Here is a 15,232-nt window from a genome sequence, read left to right on the forward strand (position 1 = left end):
ATCCTTCATACACGGTTGGTATCGCTACTGAAAAACAAGAATATGGAGATAAAAAATGTTCAATATTTATTGTCAATTTCAATTTAGCTATATGAATTAGTATTTCATTATCACTATATCACTTGACGATTAAGATAACGTTTGCCGTACAACCGATTACTCGTATAACTTAGGTCATTAACTCAAACAGTACAATCATTTAGGCAAAGAAATAGTTTGTGATGTTTCATGCGCAGAGTACAACCGGTTGCATATGTAATTCATTCTCAAATATGCTCGGTGCAAAGATGATGACCTTTACAAAAAATAACATCATGTTATGGCCGCAATCCAAAGAATAAATGATAAATAATTCTTGTAAATAGGCTTCAAGATCATTACAATTTTTCTTTTTTACGCACATGAGCCACAAGGATAATACATTTGTATGTAAGCAAAAATAGAACGACTTAAAACTTGTTACCATTACCAGATTGCCTACAATCTTACACTAATGTCCATAAATTTATCCGAGCCATTTCTTCCTCTGTAATCAGGATGCAAAATATACAAACAAAATTCCTGTACAAAGACAACAAGAAGCTATTCCTACAGAAAAAACACTACATTCTTCTTCATTCACATATCACTATATCAGTCATCTTTCGCCAAACATAGACTCCAAAAGAGCAGCTTCCTCTTCCTGCATCACAAATAACAACAGTTTTTAATATTTGATCAACTACTAAATCTACGCGATTGTCACAAAATGAGGAAAATGACAAATATTTTAAGTACCACTAATGCGTTAAATTCAGTCTCTTCGTCTATGGTGCCTACAACAGCAGGGTCATCCAAAATATCCTGAAATGCAAAAACAAGGATGAAAGATGAGAAACGATCATCTCCGTTACTCGTACGCACTTTTCTAGTTGCAATTTCACTTCCAAATATCTCGTTTCTTCGGGTTTGGCGCGCAAAACACATCATGTGTATATAGAAATATAGTACAAAGTATAAAGACATGGCAGTCCCATTAGCTTTTTTGTATAAAGAACAATTTAAGAAGAAACTTACATCATCGGCAATTCTCAACTGGCCATTATCATCCTGCGCCAATGAAAAGGGGAAAATTATCATCTAACTCATCCGATATGAAAAGAATAGGCTGTTAGACAGGACATTAACATAAAAAAGTTTAAAAAAAAAAAAAAAAAAAAAAAAAGAATATTCTCCATCCATCGTAATTCTGTATGAATTTCGTAGCAGTTGCAAGGTCAAAGGAATATCTAACCAAAACCTCGAGTTGAAAATGTAAAGGGAGGTTGCAACTAAAGAACTCGTACCTTAACAGCGACGAAAAGGAGTGGTTCTGAAGGGGTGTAAACCATATAATGGATCCCATCCTGAAAAGAGCATATAGAAAACAAGTGATGAACACATATAACAAAATAATATTGTAGTAGACAACAAATATCTAATGTATGAAAGATGTTCTGTTTTTGTCACAGCCTGTAGACAGTTATTAGGTATGATAATGAGAAGGCTGGCTCGCAAATTTGCAAACCATTTGAGTTCGGCTCTAAAAACTTATCTAAGGCTTACTGCTACTTGAACTTGGACCATATTAGATTTTGAACCAATTTAACTTTGGGATTGTCATTAAACTCAGGGCTTGTCGAGCTTCTAGCCTGGAACCGAGCCAAGCCAATCCAAATTCGATCGAGCTTGAGCAGGCCTTTCCATACTCGGGCTTGGCTCGAAGATTTAGCACACGTAACAGTCATAGTCAACATTAGTATACTACTAAAACTTACCAAATGGAAGCAAGTAATCTCAACACCTTCGGTTGGCACACCTTCTACATCTTGTCCGTCATCTGCAAGCAGCATGTATCATCGACAACTTAAACCACTGAAGTAGAGTTTAAAGCACCCAAACTGGTTTTCAAACAAATTGTATGTTGAAAAAAAATTATAAAAACCAAGCGTTGTCCATCAGGAAGACATTCATGTGAAAAGGCATTGCAATCATTTGACTAACTTCACAAGGCACGCATTACAATTGCTTGCTCATCTTAATACCATAGTGAATGATCTGGCGTTATCCCCTTTACACGAAGAGACACCATGTTTTTGAAATTCACAATGTGCAGGCTAATTAAGACATTTTAGGATCAAAATAAGAGATCTTGAAGACCACAAAAATCAATCATCAAGTGAAGTTTGAATCGAGATCAATGATAAAGATGGCAGTCCCTAAGAAACATATGCCTCTTTTTTACGTTGCTCTAAGCACACAGAACTGGGAAGAGGACAACGTTGGAAAAATCAGCTATTGTAGCTGAGTGCTTGAGCTGATAATTAGGATTGTCTTAAGCTTACAAAACATATACTGGTCCAACTACATACGCTGGCTAATTTTTTATACATTGAAACTTGAGCCAAGTCTGGACCATCTTAGCTGAAACAGATAATGGATCCCTACACCACAGTGCATAATAGGCCAAGCTCATAAGTTCAAAATGGGGCTTACCAACTGAAAACATTTCCAACTAGACAAGAGAAGCTGAGATGCCTTTTTCCCAGACACCACACACACACACATCAGAAAAAGAGAAAGGATTTAAAAAATAAGAAAACGATGCTACCCATTTTCCTCTCCTATTCTCATAGATCGTACTAAATTGAGTATGAACAACTCAGTGTACAAAAATCTTATATTCGCATGGGAGATTGAGACTGTATCTTGGTACAGGACTATGCTACTGTCGAAGCCAGAAAAAGAAAATTAGGTTCAAGTAGAAGAAGGTCCACTGGTTCAGTAAGCAACATACCTGAACGGAAGTCAAATATGCTTTCTTCTGAGTAACAAAATCCTCCACGAGCTGTATAACAGAACCTGTCTTGCAAACAATAGAAGACATGAACCATTCCGAAAGAACTGATGATGCACATAAAAACAGAGATGAAGGGTGGTTTTTTTTTCTGCCAGAAAAGAAAAGCTCATTTCCTAAATCTTACCCACTATGTACCAAATGCATATGTATTTTCGCAAGTGCATAAGCTGCAGTTGGAAGGATAGCTTCAACTTCCTCGTCACTAACCTGTAAATATGAGATGGAAGCAAAATAAGGAACCTTTTCAGTTCTTTTCTTAAGAGAGGAAAATATGGAACTTGATAAAAAAAATGCCAACATCAAAGTAAGTCATCAACAATAATAGACGAAGAAACTAACTTTCTTGGCACTGATACATAAAAGGCAAGGGTAGATACCAAGAACACAATCACAAGAATCAAGTACCACGAGTATTGAAGCACCAAATAAGCCAAGCTACTATATCAGCAATCCAAATATACAAAGAAGAAGAGATTGAAACCAAAGGTGGATAGAACCTGAAACATTTCAAGTCTAAGTCTGCTATGTGTTGCAAAATCAAACTGATCATCCATCAGTTATGATATGGAGAGGCATAGATCAGGTGGAAATGACAGAGAAAAGTGTGATACTGATGCCATATCCTAGAGAAAACGAATGTGATGGTCGATGGGAACAACAATGACTAACAGAAAACGTGACTAAATTGGTTCAAAATTTAAAAACTAGAAATGGAAGGGTGAGAACTGAGAAGGATCAGGAACAAAAGGAAATCCTAAACAAATTGTACAAAGGCGAAAGGATAGGGTGCAAGACTGTGAGCAGTGAGCACACTAGATACTTTTCATATCAACAAGTACTAATAAAACACTCCTCCATCCAGAAGATAACCACATGTTGAGTAAAAAAAGGCACTCTTTGTAAATGCATAAAGCCCTGTGAAGCTGAACGTTAAAGAATTCCAACTTATATCTGCTGCCCTTACTCTTTAGTCCTTATGCCAAGAAAAAACAGTTATATTCTTCAATAGCATATGGTAATTCAAATAGCAGAATCCACCTAATATAGAATGCTAGCATTTTCCATTTGATAAAAAAAGTTCCAAAAATTCATAACTAAAGCATTAACAGGAGTAAAAAACTAGTTGGATAGTGCAAAAGCAGAGACATACAGCTGACCATCCGTCAATATTTGTGCTCTTCAAAATCTGAACAGGCCTGTGAAATAAAAACGTTCCTTATGCATAAACATCTCTAGCTAGAAAAGATGACATAAAGAAATAAAATTTCTAATATGGAATGTAACTTACGTATCAACTGGGCAGAGCAGTAGACAGTCATCCCCTTTAGAATTTGTAAATACTCTCCGTATCATACACTCCAATGGAAGGTTATTTGTTGGATCGACCTGTGCACGTAAACAACTAGTTAGACATCAAACAGACAGAGATAATTGTGCATATCACTGTATACGGAGCTCATTGCCTGAAATTACCATACAAAGTCGAGTAACTCACAATTACCAGAAGCTCAAGCTACTGACCAGAAGTAGTCACTACATAGAATACAGAATTGCTGGGATAAAGGAACGAAGAAATGGACTCCAAGTCAGACCAACATGTTCAAACCATGATTTCTTCACAAAATTTAAAGTCCATAGTTTTTTTACTCTACCCAATCTCAACTACAAAACTTCAACGATCAATTAACCCACCAAACAATCAACCCTTCACTAATCTTGCAATCCATGAAAGAAATCTAAGACCAAATTCTACCCTAAATTACCCCCCACAAGTTTCGGCTTTCAAAAGCAAACCCTCACAATATACAAAACACAAATAAGCTCCCTCCATCATCAAAACAAAATCACAGGTGAATTCATTCCCATTACCACCACAGGCGCCATTCATTACTGCCTACCAAACAAGCTGAAATAGTTCATTAATCTACATACTTAAACCAAAATTGTGCAATAACAAGAACAAGAAAAATACAACAAATTAAAGCAAAACATCACTAACATTAAGAGGAAATTAAACAAGAAACAATAAACAGAGTTGGAAGTGCACTCAACAATAATGGCAATTCGTCTCGGCGCAACCATAAGAACACGGCCTTGATCATCAATCACAAACCCAGCTGGTGGTTTTGGCAAAGGCAACGGAATATATACATCTGAACGCCTTGACTTCCCGCCAACACTATTTTCATTTTCTCTCTCCAATTCAAACCCGTCTTCAACCTCCTCCAAAACCTCCAATTCCTCAAAGCTCAAATCTTTAGAAACAGGTGGGGCCTTCTTTTTTCTCTTCTTATTGGATTTAACTGATGACCCACTTTGCTGCTTTGCAGCAGCACAAACAATGAGTTGCGCTAATTTAAGGGGTTTTGATGAAAAGGGTTTAAGGTTGGAAATGCAGATTGAGGAGAGAGAAAGTGGGAGGGTTTTAGGGTGTCGATTAAATGGGGTTTTAGGGATTGACAGTTGAGTTGTTGAAGAAATGGATAAGGCCATGGCTTTTTGTTGTAGATTTTTGCAGGAATGGGGTTTGGGTTTCTGCCGGATTTTGGTGGAAGGAGAGAAATTTGGAGGGTAGAAATATCTGCTTGGACTCCTAAAGATTTTTACAAGACTTTCTGGTCCTATTTTATACTCTCATACTGTGGCTTCGATATTTATTTCATCCGTTTCAAAATAATTTTACTCATAACATCTTTTAATACAGAGTATAAAATTACAACATTTTTGATATTTTATCATTTATTTAGTTTCACTGCGGAATAACTTGAAACATATTGGAGGAATTTGAGCATATAATTTTATCAATGTAATGTTTTTTTTCCTGTTTACGGAAACGTGGTATTGTTAAATTAGTATTTGTTGTCTATTTAATGAAGTATGGAGTATGTATCATGTATACATAGAGGTTCAATTGATGTTGGAACGAAACGCAATTTGGATTGTGGTAGTGAAGTGTGTGGTTGTCATGGTTGATGAAAACTTGAAGCATCGGATGTTAGTTTGTATCCTTAAAGGCTTAAACACAACCACATTCCTAGTTCTCTAGAATCCCGAATTTTCGGATCACGACTTTGAAAGAGCCGGCTATATAATTAAATCCAATATGTAAGTGTAGTGGATTTATTAATTTGTGACTCGAGGCTAAAGAAACTCGTGCTCCAATTTAACTTGGTGATATTACAAAACATGAAGGAATCCTCCTTTTTGCCTCGAGGTTCAAGCCCGATCTCGTTTTGGCTCGTTAACAACCCTACCCATATGGATGGTAACGATCATATTGCTTCATACAACCTTGAGACCAGAAATTGTGGATTACGACGTATTCTCCGAATTTGTTTCATAAGCAGAGCATTGTTCCAAATAGGGATATATCTATCTTATTCCCAACCTTTGAAGAATATCCTTCTTTATCGAGTGTGTGATCTTCTTACCATTGTTTGCCTAGAAAAATCTAATTAGGAGACATCATTCTCTAACAAATAGCTTTGTACATAACTCATTACATGGGAAGCCAGCGGAATAAGGATCGAATTAACGAGAACAAGTTTGCCAATTGTGTTAAATGAAAAGGTCACTATTTTTTTTTTCAAATTTTATCAATCAAGACTTAGGAAATAAATTTAGACATGAAAAATTCATAATGATTATGTGCCCAACAAACACCAATAATATTGAGAGTAGAAACTTACTTATTGTGCACAATGGAAGGATACATTGAATGATAACTACACATCTAATGAATTGGTATTCCACTACTAATCTTGAATGTACTAATTGTTTTCTTCAACCCTTCGCGCTAGTTCACTCTTTGGTGGCAGGGAATAACCCGAGTCACTGCAGAAAAGCAGCTGTTTCTTCTTTGTAAGATATATATAACTCAACACTCAAACCGAGGTTAAGATCCTCCCCATGCTAACAGAAACTCCGCGGAGTAGATTATACAGTTTAACTGTCATTTCAACTGCAAACTGCTTCAACAGCAAGACTTCTAACTGTTCCTGGACAATAACTTAAATCGAAATTCTCTTTGCTCAACTCAATGCTGCAGTCACTTCTATTTAAACAAACCTGCAAAATGATAATACAGCATATTGGGATACTCTTATGCTTTAGTGAAACAGCTAAAGAATTCAGGAAGAAAGTTGTTTGTTTTTCACCTTTTCCAGCACGGAAGCAGAGTTTGGATCATGGCAGTCTCCCTGGTTGTAGGACCCACAAGCTCCCGAAGGGTTCCCAAAACTGGCAAACTTTATAGCAGAAATGCGAGTGTTACTAGGGCAGCTTAACTGCGCGGTTGGTTTTTTGTCGTTGGTGTCTTTCACAGCAGTTGTCCAGGAATCTACTGTGATAGACGGATGATCTTCAGAAACAAGACTGCAAACACCCGATGCTTTCCTTTTCGAGAATCTGATCTGAGTTGGATCTCCACCTGTTTCTTCAAAGATAACCAGTACGTTGCCTGATGGCTTAAACCAAGACCGTGGAACATGATACCTGCACCAGAGGAAGGGAGTTATATTATGACTGACCAGCTAACAAAGCAGACAAAGAGAGAAAATGAAAGGGGCAACAAGAATAGGACTAATAACCAAGAAAAGAAAGGTGGAGTATATTTCAAGCAAGAAAGTAAGGGTGCGTTCTATTCACCTGATTTTCAACTTATCTTATCTGAACTTATCTAAACTAACTGAACTTGAACTTATTAGAACTTATCAAAACTTATTTTACTTATAAATTATACTTGGTCAACCCTTATTTTCCTGAACTTATCTGAACTTATTTTTCCTGAAATAAGTAGAAATAAAGTGAACAGAACAGAGCCTAAGTGTTTCTCAATTTGTGCCTCAAGGAACCTGCTTTCTTTTATGAAGATCGAAAAGGTGTTAGAGGCATCAAACGGATAGGAAGCTTTGGTTGAAAAATATTTATCATCAAAGCAGGTTTACAAGTTACATTTAACTGTAGTAGTATAGTATAGGCAGGTGAAAGATTAAAATTATTTGCCATAATTATGTAATTTACCATCTCTGAGTTGGCTCTCCACATCCTGTGCTGCACTTGTTGGGTAAAAATTTACCGCGGTAGTCACAGTGATCAACACAATCATGATGCTTGGGACTTTTTCGAGGCCAATATCTTCCTATTTCTTCTCCATTCAACCATGCTAGTCCCTTTCCCATATGTATCATGTCCAGACCCACGGGCTCTTTCCCGGAGGGAGGGTCCACCAAAGCCTTCACAAGTCAAGCAGGTAAGAAATCATTAAAAAACACCAAATGCTAATTTCTAAATCTCAGATCACAAAGGTGTAGCTTTGACTCTACCTTGTACCATGTAAGCGGTTTTCTCTTAGGTGGTTCAGTGGTTGATACCCAGTTTGTACTTTTCAAAGTCTCACCTTTGTACAGATTCAAGTATTCTCCCAGTAATCCAATCTGTGAATTCAAAGAATTTGAACAATGTGAGCTCAGAATTCAAGCTTATTTGCTGTTAATTATCTCTAATAGTAAACTAATGCATCTGCTTTCAATAAGAGTACAGGCCAGGCAACTCGAGATGGTCGAAGAATCATGAAAGATATCTTCTATATGAAACTAGGAACTACTTTTGGCTCCGTTTGGTAGGGTGTAATGTTTTCATGGAAAACGATTTTCCCCTTTCATTCATTTTACGTTGTTTGGTTTGACAAGGGATGGAAAACAATTTTGCATAACACCCTCAAAGGTGGAAAAACCTTTTCCATTTGAAAGGGAGGGAAACTACTTTTCCACCTTTCCTCCCCTTACCTCCTCTCACTTCTTCCCCTCAATCTTCACCATCTTCTCCCTTTTTTTTAAGGAACCAAACAAAGGAAAACTAGTTTGAAATTGTGTTTTTCCTTGGAAAATGTTCTCCATGGAAAATCATTTTGCACTTAAAACGTTTTACACCAAAGCAAACGGAGCCTTAGTGAGAAACGATACAAAGGAGGTGAAAAGTAAAAATAGTAACCTTGTAAGTCCAATTAAATTTAGTAAGATTCACAGTTCCTTTGTTAAAACCTTTGATCTCTACACTTGTTAGGCCTGCTCCTATCCATTCGTACTTCGGCCCTGCAGTCTGAAGGTAATTTGCAGTTAGTACCCAAGAACAAGAGTAGCAAGTAAAGTTCAGGTGTTGATAACTTACTTGCAGACCAACAGTCATGCTAAGAAGAGCAATTTCATTCTTTCCAGCTTTGAGAGATATGGGAATTTCAGATTCAAAGGAAAAGACTGTTCCATTCCCAAATCCGCTTCCTGGATATATAAAAGAGTATGTGAATTATAAAGTTAACAGGATCACACAAGCTTAACAGGATTTAAAAAACACACATAAATGTTTTCATAATGAAAAATGATGCCAATTGACCAGGTTCAGGAACAAATCCACAAAATGCTGATTTCTTACGTAATGAAGAAAAATTGTGGAAGGATAAGTTGAGTATAACCTTGAAGTTCTTGATTCACAAAAACATGAAGAGCATGGCCCTTTGATTTCACTGATAGTACTGGACTGCTGCTGCCTTTCAAAAACTTCTCATTACTGTCAACATACAGGCTGCCAATAACCAAAAAAAAAGGTGCCCGTTACGCTTTGATTAAATGCGAAAAGGACATTGGTCTTCTAATTGTAGGTTTACAGTATCCAGATTTCCCAGAGAATTCATGAATTTTCAAGGATGCAAATAAACAATTAATGAGAATTCAAGATGATTAGAAAACAAAGAGAAAATCAGAAGAAGAAAAAAAAAAAAAAAAGGGCGGTGAACATGCTGAATACAACCTTGTTGTGAGCCAGAGGTAGTCTGTTGTATCTTTTGTTGTATTTATATGATCAACAAAACCTGTCATGTTGAATTCAGGTTTTGCCCAGATTCCAGGCTTTTCAACAAACACTTCCCATTGCAGAGCTTTCAAGTCTTTGCTAGGTGATACCATTGATGGCCTGAGATCCTCAGGCACCATATCGATCACAGAAGCCTGAGATCCAACCTGATGAAAAAAACACGGTAAGTATGAATGCTGCACAAGGTAAAAAATGCACAACAAAGAGCATATTGTCCTCCTTGCTTTCAATTTTTGACCAAATGATATTATTACATACTCCCTCCGTCCCTAATAACATTTCTCCAGGTTTGGCGTGTAGATTAAGAATAGTGGGTAGGGAAAGAAAAAGTAAGATAAAGTGTAGGAATGGAGAAATAATTATTAAGAGAAATTGGGTAAGGATGCAACGAAAAAATAAGAGGAAGTTAACTTGAAAAGACAAGTGTGAAGTTACTCGGGAACTTCCATAAGGTAATTGTGAAATCTATTCAAGGACAGAATGAGTACAATATACAAGGATTCACAAGCACGTAGACTGTAATCACTAAACGCATTTCATGTAGCAAAAAAAGACCACGGATAGATGTCCAAACTCCAAAGAACATTACTGAATTGGCCAACCAGAAAAGACTATAATAATCATTAAAGACATGTTACTTTTTCTTCTGTCATGGTTTATGAAAGATGCTAGGCATGAAGTAAAACAGTAGCAAGCAGTATATTAGAACATTGTATTGTCTCAACAGTCAACACGGATATCACGGGAGGATAAGGAACCTTAAATGTAGAAACTCACCTTAGCAGTGTTATACACAACATTTTTGCAGTCTGGCAGGATGCTGACTGACCATGCAGGCAAATGATATGTCATGTTTCTGAATTTCACAACCGTGTCTGTTTTGTTGTCCATATTGGCAAGGAAGGCTGCACAACCTCCAGAAGAGTCTATATACACATTGGCCTGCATATTATTGCTAAATTAAGAACCCAACTGATACCTTTTAATGCTAAATGCAAACAGAAATAAATGCAAAACTGCTATGCTTTCTGGGATGACTATTTGCATATTTACAACAGGGATAAATTCAAAGTAACACAAGGTATACACAAATTCTTAATTGCACTTGGTGTACAATAAATATTGTAAGGCGGATGTAAAGTTACCCCAAAATACTTAAAAGTTAACCCGGTTAATGTAAAAATTATTTATTTCTTAGTGATAAAATTTTCCTTTTTAATAAAAATTATCCCTTCAAATCAGTCATCCTGCATAAAGGTAATCATGTAACCCTTTAAAAGTTTATCCTAAAAAATTATTTCATAATATAAAAAGTTAACCAAAACATGTTAAAAGTTATAGAAATAGGTAAAAGATATCCCGATGTACAATAAATTTATTGTACTGTGCATGCAAGACCTATTGCAAGGTATAACGAAAACAACACAATCTGCAGAGTTTTTAAGTAACAAAGCAGCTGTTCCATTATCATTTGAAGAAAAACATTAGTATGTTAATTGAAATGCCCCCATGTAAAGTTATCTCTTCAGCTTAGCTGTACAGAGGCAAAGACAATACGCGAGTCTCACTTTAGCCGTGAGACACAATGTTCAGAGTTACCGAAATTTTAAAGAAAGCCAGCATTTATAAACTGAGTATTGACTGACAACTCTAAGCGTCACCTATGCTTACATAGATTAATTCATATGTTAGAAGCGGGAAAATTGAGGTACCAAAGAAGTAAATAGTCACCTCTTGCTGAGGACCAAGAGACACATTAGTCCTTTCACCAGTAATTAATGCATTCTCACACAACTTTAGAGCTCCATGAAGTTCCTTGAGATGTCCCCACTTCGGAAGCCTTGGTAAGCCTGAAAGAACAGAGAAAAGAGGTCAATAATGTAAAACTCATCTTGCTACTTTCTTCCCAACCACCAGAAAGGATGAAGAAAAAGCATCTTCCATTTTGTTATTCTGTTTTTCTTATTCGATTAAACATAATTGAAAGAAGGACGGACTCAGACATAACAATGAACATTTTGAAGTAATGGAGTGAATTACCATATTCATCAATTGGTGCATCGTAATCGTAACTTGTTGTGATGAATGGCCCACCAGCAGTGCGACCAAAATTTGTCCCACCATGATACTGAATCAAAAATAGATCATAAATGTAACATGTTAAAATGACAAAAGAAGGAAAGATAATCAAATGCCTTTCCGACTTCCTTTCAAACTTGAGTTATTCAACGATGGACATATACAGAAAATCAGTAACACGGATATTTATATAACTAACCATGTAATAGTTGTGAACACTGCCACCCTTCTGAAAAAAACGAGCAACAGCATAAGCAACATCTTCGACAGGCCTGTGAGGGTCCACGTCCCCAAACGTTTTAAACCTGGAACAGAAGCAAATAGTTTGTTCAATCATGAACTTATTGATAATGTCATACTTAGAAATCTAATTTTTTTGGAAAGCTCGAGATTTAGATTAGTAACACGAAAAACATGTCAGGAAAGTTACCATCCAGGCCAGTTCTCAGTCCAAATCTTCGGACTATTGGAAGAAATTGGAGTAAAGTCATCACAGTAGAATCCATTACAAGTATTTATCTGCAAAAGGTAGCACAAAAATACTTCAACTATGGCTCATTGATAATTGTTTTTTTGTTAAGTTCCTGAAATGTTCATTGAACAAGACAAGAAGACAGAAAAACTTCCAGAATATGAGGTAAGACTACAAATCAAGGACGGAATATGTAATCTGAAATAAGAAATGAAGCTGAATTCACTGATATCATGAATCCATCCCCCAATTCACATAAAGAAATGAATCTGTATGTCCAATGATCTCACCACAGGAGCAGGTGCATCCCATTGCTGGCACATTATCCAAGGCACACCTATGTTCTGAGAAAGGGCCATTTTGGCAGCCCACATGGCATATTTTTTCCCTCCATCTCCATATGATTGTTCATAATACCCATATTCATTTTCTACCTGCAAGAAAAGGAAAAACAATTCCAAGAAAGTATTATATAAATACTGTAATAGTATGAACCAACAACACCAGATGACAAAAGGATGAGCATTTCGATGCAAGACAACACGAAATCACGAATCATATAAAACAATTTTGTAGAACAGAATCAACCCACTGCTAGGATTGCTATAATCTATATCACTTAACTGCTCAAATATAAGAACACGGGCATCTCCATGGAACTCAAAATCCTTCTCTGAAAGATGTCTATAAATGCAAATGTAAGTTCGCACACATTTTTCTATGAAGATCAACATCCCCTTCAGGACTCACTTTAAACAACATTTCATCTAGATTTTGCGTTTGGCGCATAGATTTGGTACTTTCATAGGTATTACAAAACTTCAACTCCGAATTCCATCCAATGTGTAGAACATTGAATTTTCAATTTGCATGTACCTGAGCCATGATGATCGGACCTCCTTGTGATGCAAAAAGCCTCTCCTTCTTCATCAGGTTCACTATATATGTCGTGAACTTCTTCATGTAATACTGCACAGGACAACCACCAACTCAGTAACTGTAAAAGAATAATGCTAAACAATTTGACACTTAAAAGCCTTTTGCCACCATAAATTTTATTGCTTAGAAGGTTAGTGCTAGTGACAGCTGAAGGAACAGATGATTCAGTACCTTCCATGGCTCATTGTCAGTCCTAAATACAGTTCCAGGCACATAGTGCAGCCAAACAGGAACCCCTCTGCAAAGAGACACATTGAACATTTTTCACACACTATCAACTTCACAAAGATTGTGAGCAAAATCAGCTTATTTCCTCAACTTATTTAAATATAGATTCCTGAAAACAACATTCATACCCAAAATTCCACTCTGCCGCAACAAAGGGTCCAATACGCAGCATCATATACATCCCAGACTGCTGCACGGTCTTTATAAACTTCACTAGATCATACCGTCCCTCAAAGTAGTACTAAAGGATCACCAATCACAATTAACCATACAAATTGGAATATTAGTAAATACTAAATGGAGTAGTACTGTACTATAAAAGCAAGAAAACAAGTAACACAATTTGCACATTTTTCAGACTCACATTGTCAGGAGATAATTCATGGCCGTTCCAAAATACATATGATTCAATGACATTCGCCCCACCTTCCTTTGCCAGTTGAATTAATCCTGGCCACATCTACATTTTTTGCAAAATTACTCAAATCAAAAACTATACTTCTATAAGGTTTCATACTGCGAATCAAAGGAAATTTTGACATGAACATACCAAAAAAACATTCCACATTATCACACAAAATCCACATTACAGATTGAAAATGCTAGTGTAATACGGAGTACTATACAACATTGTACTGTAACAGACGTCAACTACCAATACAACAGTAAAACAAAATTCCCACTTGGGTATTCTTTAAATCCCAGCAAAGATATTAAATTAGTCTTCCTGATTGGTTACAGACTTACAGGAAAACTGAAGCTAAACAACCACATAAAAAGGCAAAACCCAGATAATAACATAAGCACGTAACGCAAACTCTTGTATCAGACAGTCCAATAGACGAAGAAGTGGAGTATTAGTTAAACAAAAACATCGTACTTTTATTAAAAAAAATGAGCAAGGGAGAGAGATAAAGAGAAACTAACAGCAGGGACACTGCGAGGGTAGTGAATAGCAGTGGAAATGAGAAGCTTCCTTTGTCCATCAATTATGAAAGAACGACTATCATATGAAACATTACTACCATAACCAACTGCTAATTGCAGAAACAATCCCAAAATCAAACAATGTAGTGAAATTATGCTTAACCCCATGTTTGATTTGTAAGAAATTTCAATGAAAACTTGAAAATTTCAGACGAAAAACTTCATTTTTATCTTGTCAATCAGAAGAAAGAATCAATCTTTTAATGGGAATTTGGGTTTTTCTTACAAAAATTCTTTTGAACCCAGAAAATTCAAAAAATTAATTTACAGCTGTTGGGTATTTTTCCTAAATTTGTGATGAAAATGTAATGGGGTAGATGAGCATTGAACTGCTTGACCAATTGACTGCTGTCTTTTTCCTCTTTATAGGGGTGTTGAGAGAGATATTGAGGGAAATGGGAAAGATTGAAAAGTGGGTTTTCCTCATCTTGGAAAAAAGACAGAATCTTTGATTAAATTAATGCAGATTTCAGACATAAGATTTGATTAAGTAATTAATTACTGGGCAGTATTTAGTAACAGTACTATGAGTCTATGATCGCACAACAGTCAACAGATAACACATGGAGTGACTCGAGTCAGAGTATCACAATCTAATTTGTACTGATCATTCATTATTTAACGTGTAGATTGACTGATTAAGTGTATACTTGAATATTTAATTATACGATTATTTTAACATCTAGGCATAGCAGTGGGTCGTGTCAAATCTTGCTCTGAGTATTTATGTTGTGCTTTCGTCTCAAAGTACTCTCCGGACAATCGGACATAACATGTTAGCC

General features: G+C 36.3%; 2 protein-coding genes across 2 annotated transcripts; both read right to left on the reverse strand.

Annotated features, from left to right (window-relative positions):
- Positions 1-338: 338 nt before the first annotated feature.
- Positions 339-5,489, reverse strand: LOC110775712 (uncharacterized). The gene is made up of 10 exons (XM_021980321.2): positions 4,931-5,489; positions 4,167-4,264; positions 4,029-4,074; positions 3,003-3,085; positions 2,816-2,880; positions 1,797-1,858; positions 1,326-1,385; positions 1,057-1,089; positions 778-843; positions 339-682 (listed from the first exon to the last, which is right to left on the reverse strand). The coding sequence occupies exons 1-10, from the start codon at positions 5,369-5,371 to the stop codon at positions 638-640; spliced, it is 999 nt and encodes a 332-aa protein (XP_021836013.1). The 5' UTR covers positions 5,372-5,489; the 3' UTR covers positions 339-637.
- Positions 5,490-6,522: 1,033 nt separating this feature from the next.
- Positions 6,523-14,875, reverse strand: LOC110775722 (beta-galactosidase 10). Its single transcript, XM_021980330.2, has 19 exons — positions 14,391-14,875; positions 13,828-13,923; positions 13,592-13,704; positions 13,407-13,473; positions 13,173-13,265; positions 12,587-12,730; positions 12,255-12,343; positions 12,024-12,129; positions 11,786-11,873; positions 11,477-11,595; positions 10,523-10,687; positions 9,683-9,891; positions 9,348-9,457; positions 9,047-9,156; positions 8,870-8,977; positions 8,203-8,313; positions 7,901-8,112; positions 7,036-7,372; positions 6,523-6,946 (listed from the first exon to the last, which is right to left on the reverse strand). The coding sequence occupies exons 1-19, from the start codon at positions 14,556-14,558 to the stop codon at positions 6,836-6,838; spliced, it is 2,556 nt and encodes an 851-aa protein (XP_021836022.1). The 5' UTR covers positions 14,559-14,875; the 3' UTR covers positions 6,523-6,835.
- Positions 14,876-15,232: the final 357 nt, after the last annotated feature.

This window comes from Spinacia oleracea, chromosome 4 (genome assembly GCF_020520425.1).
Source record: "Spinacia oleracea cultivar Varoflay chromosome 4, BTI_SOV_V1, whole genome shotgun sequence".
Classification (NCBI taxonomy): domain Eukaryota; kingdom Viridiplantae; phylum Streptophyta; class Magnoliopsida; order Caryophyllales; family Amaranthaceae; genus Spinacia; species Spinacia oleracea.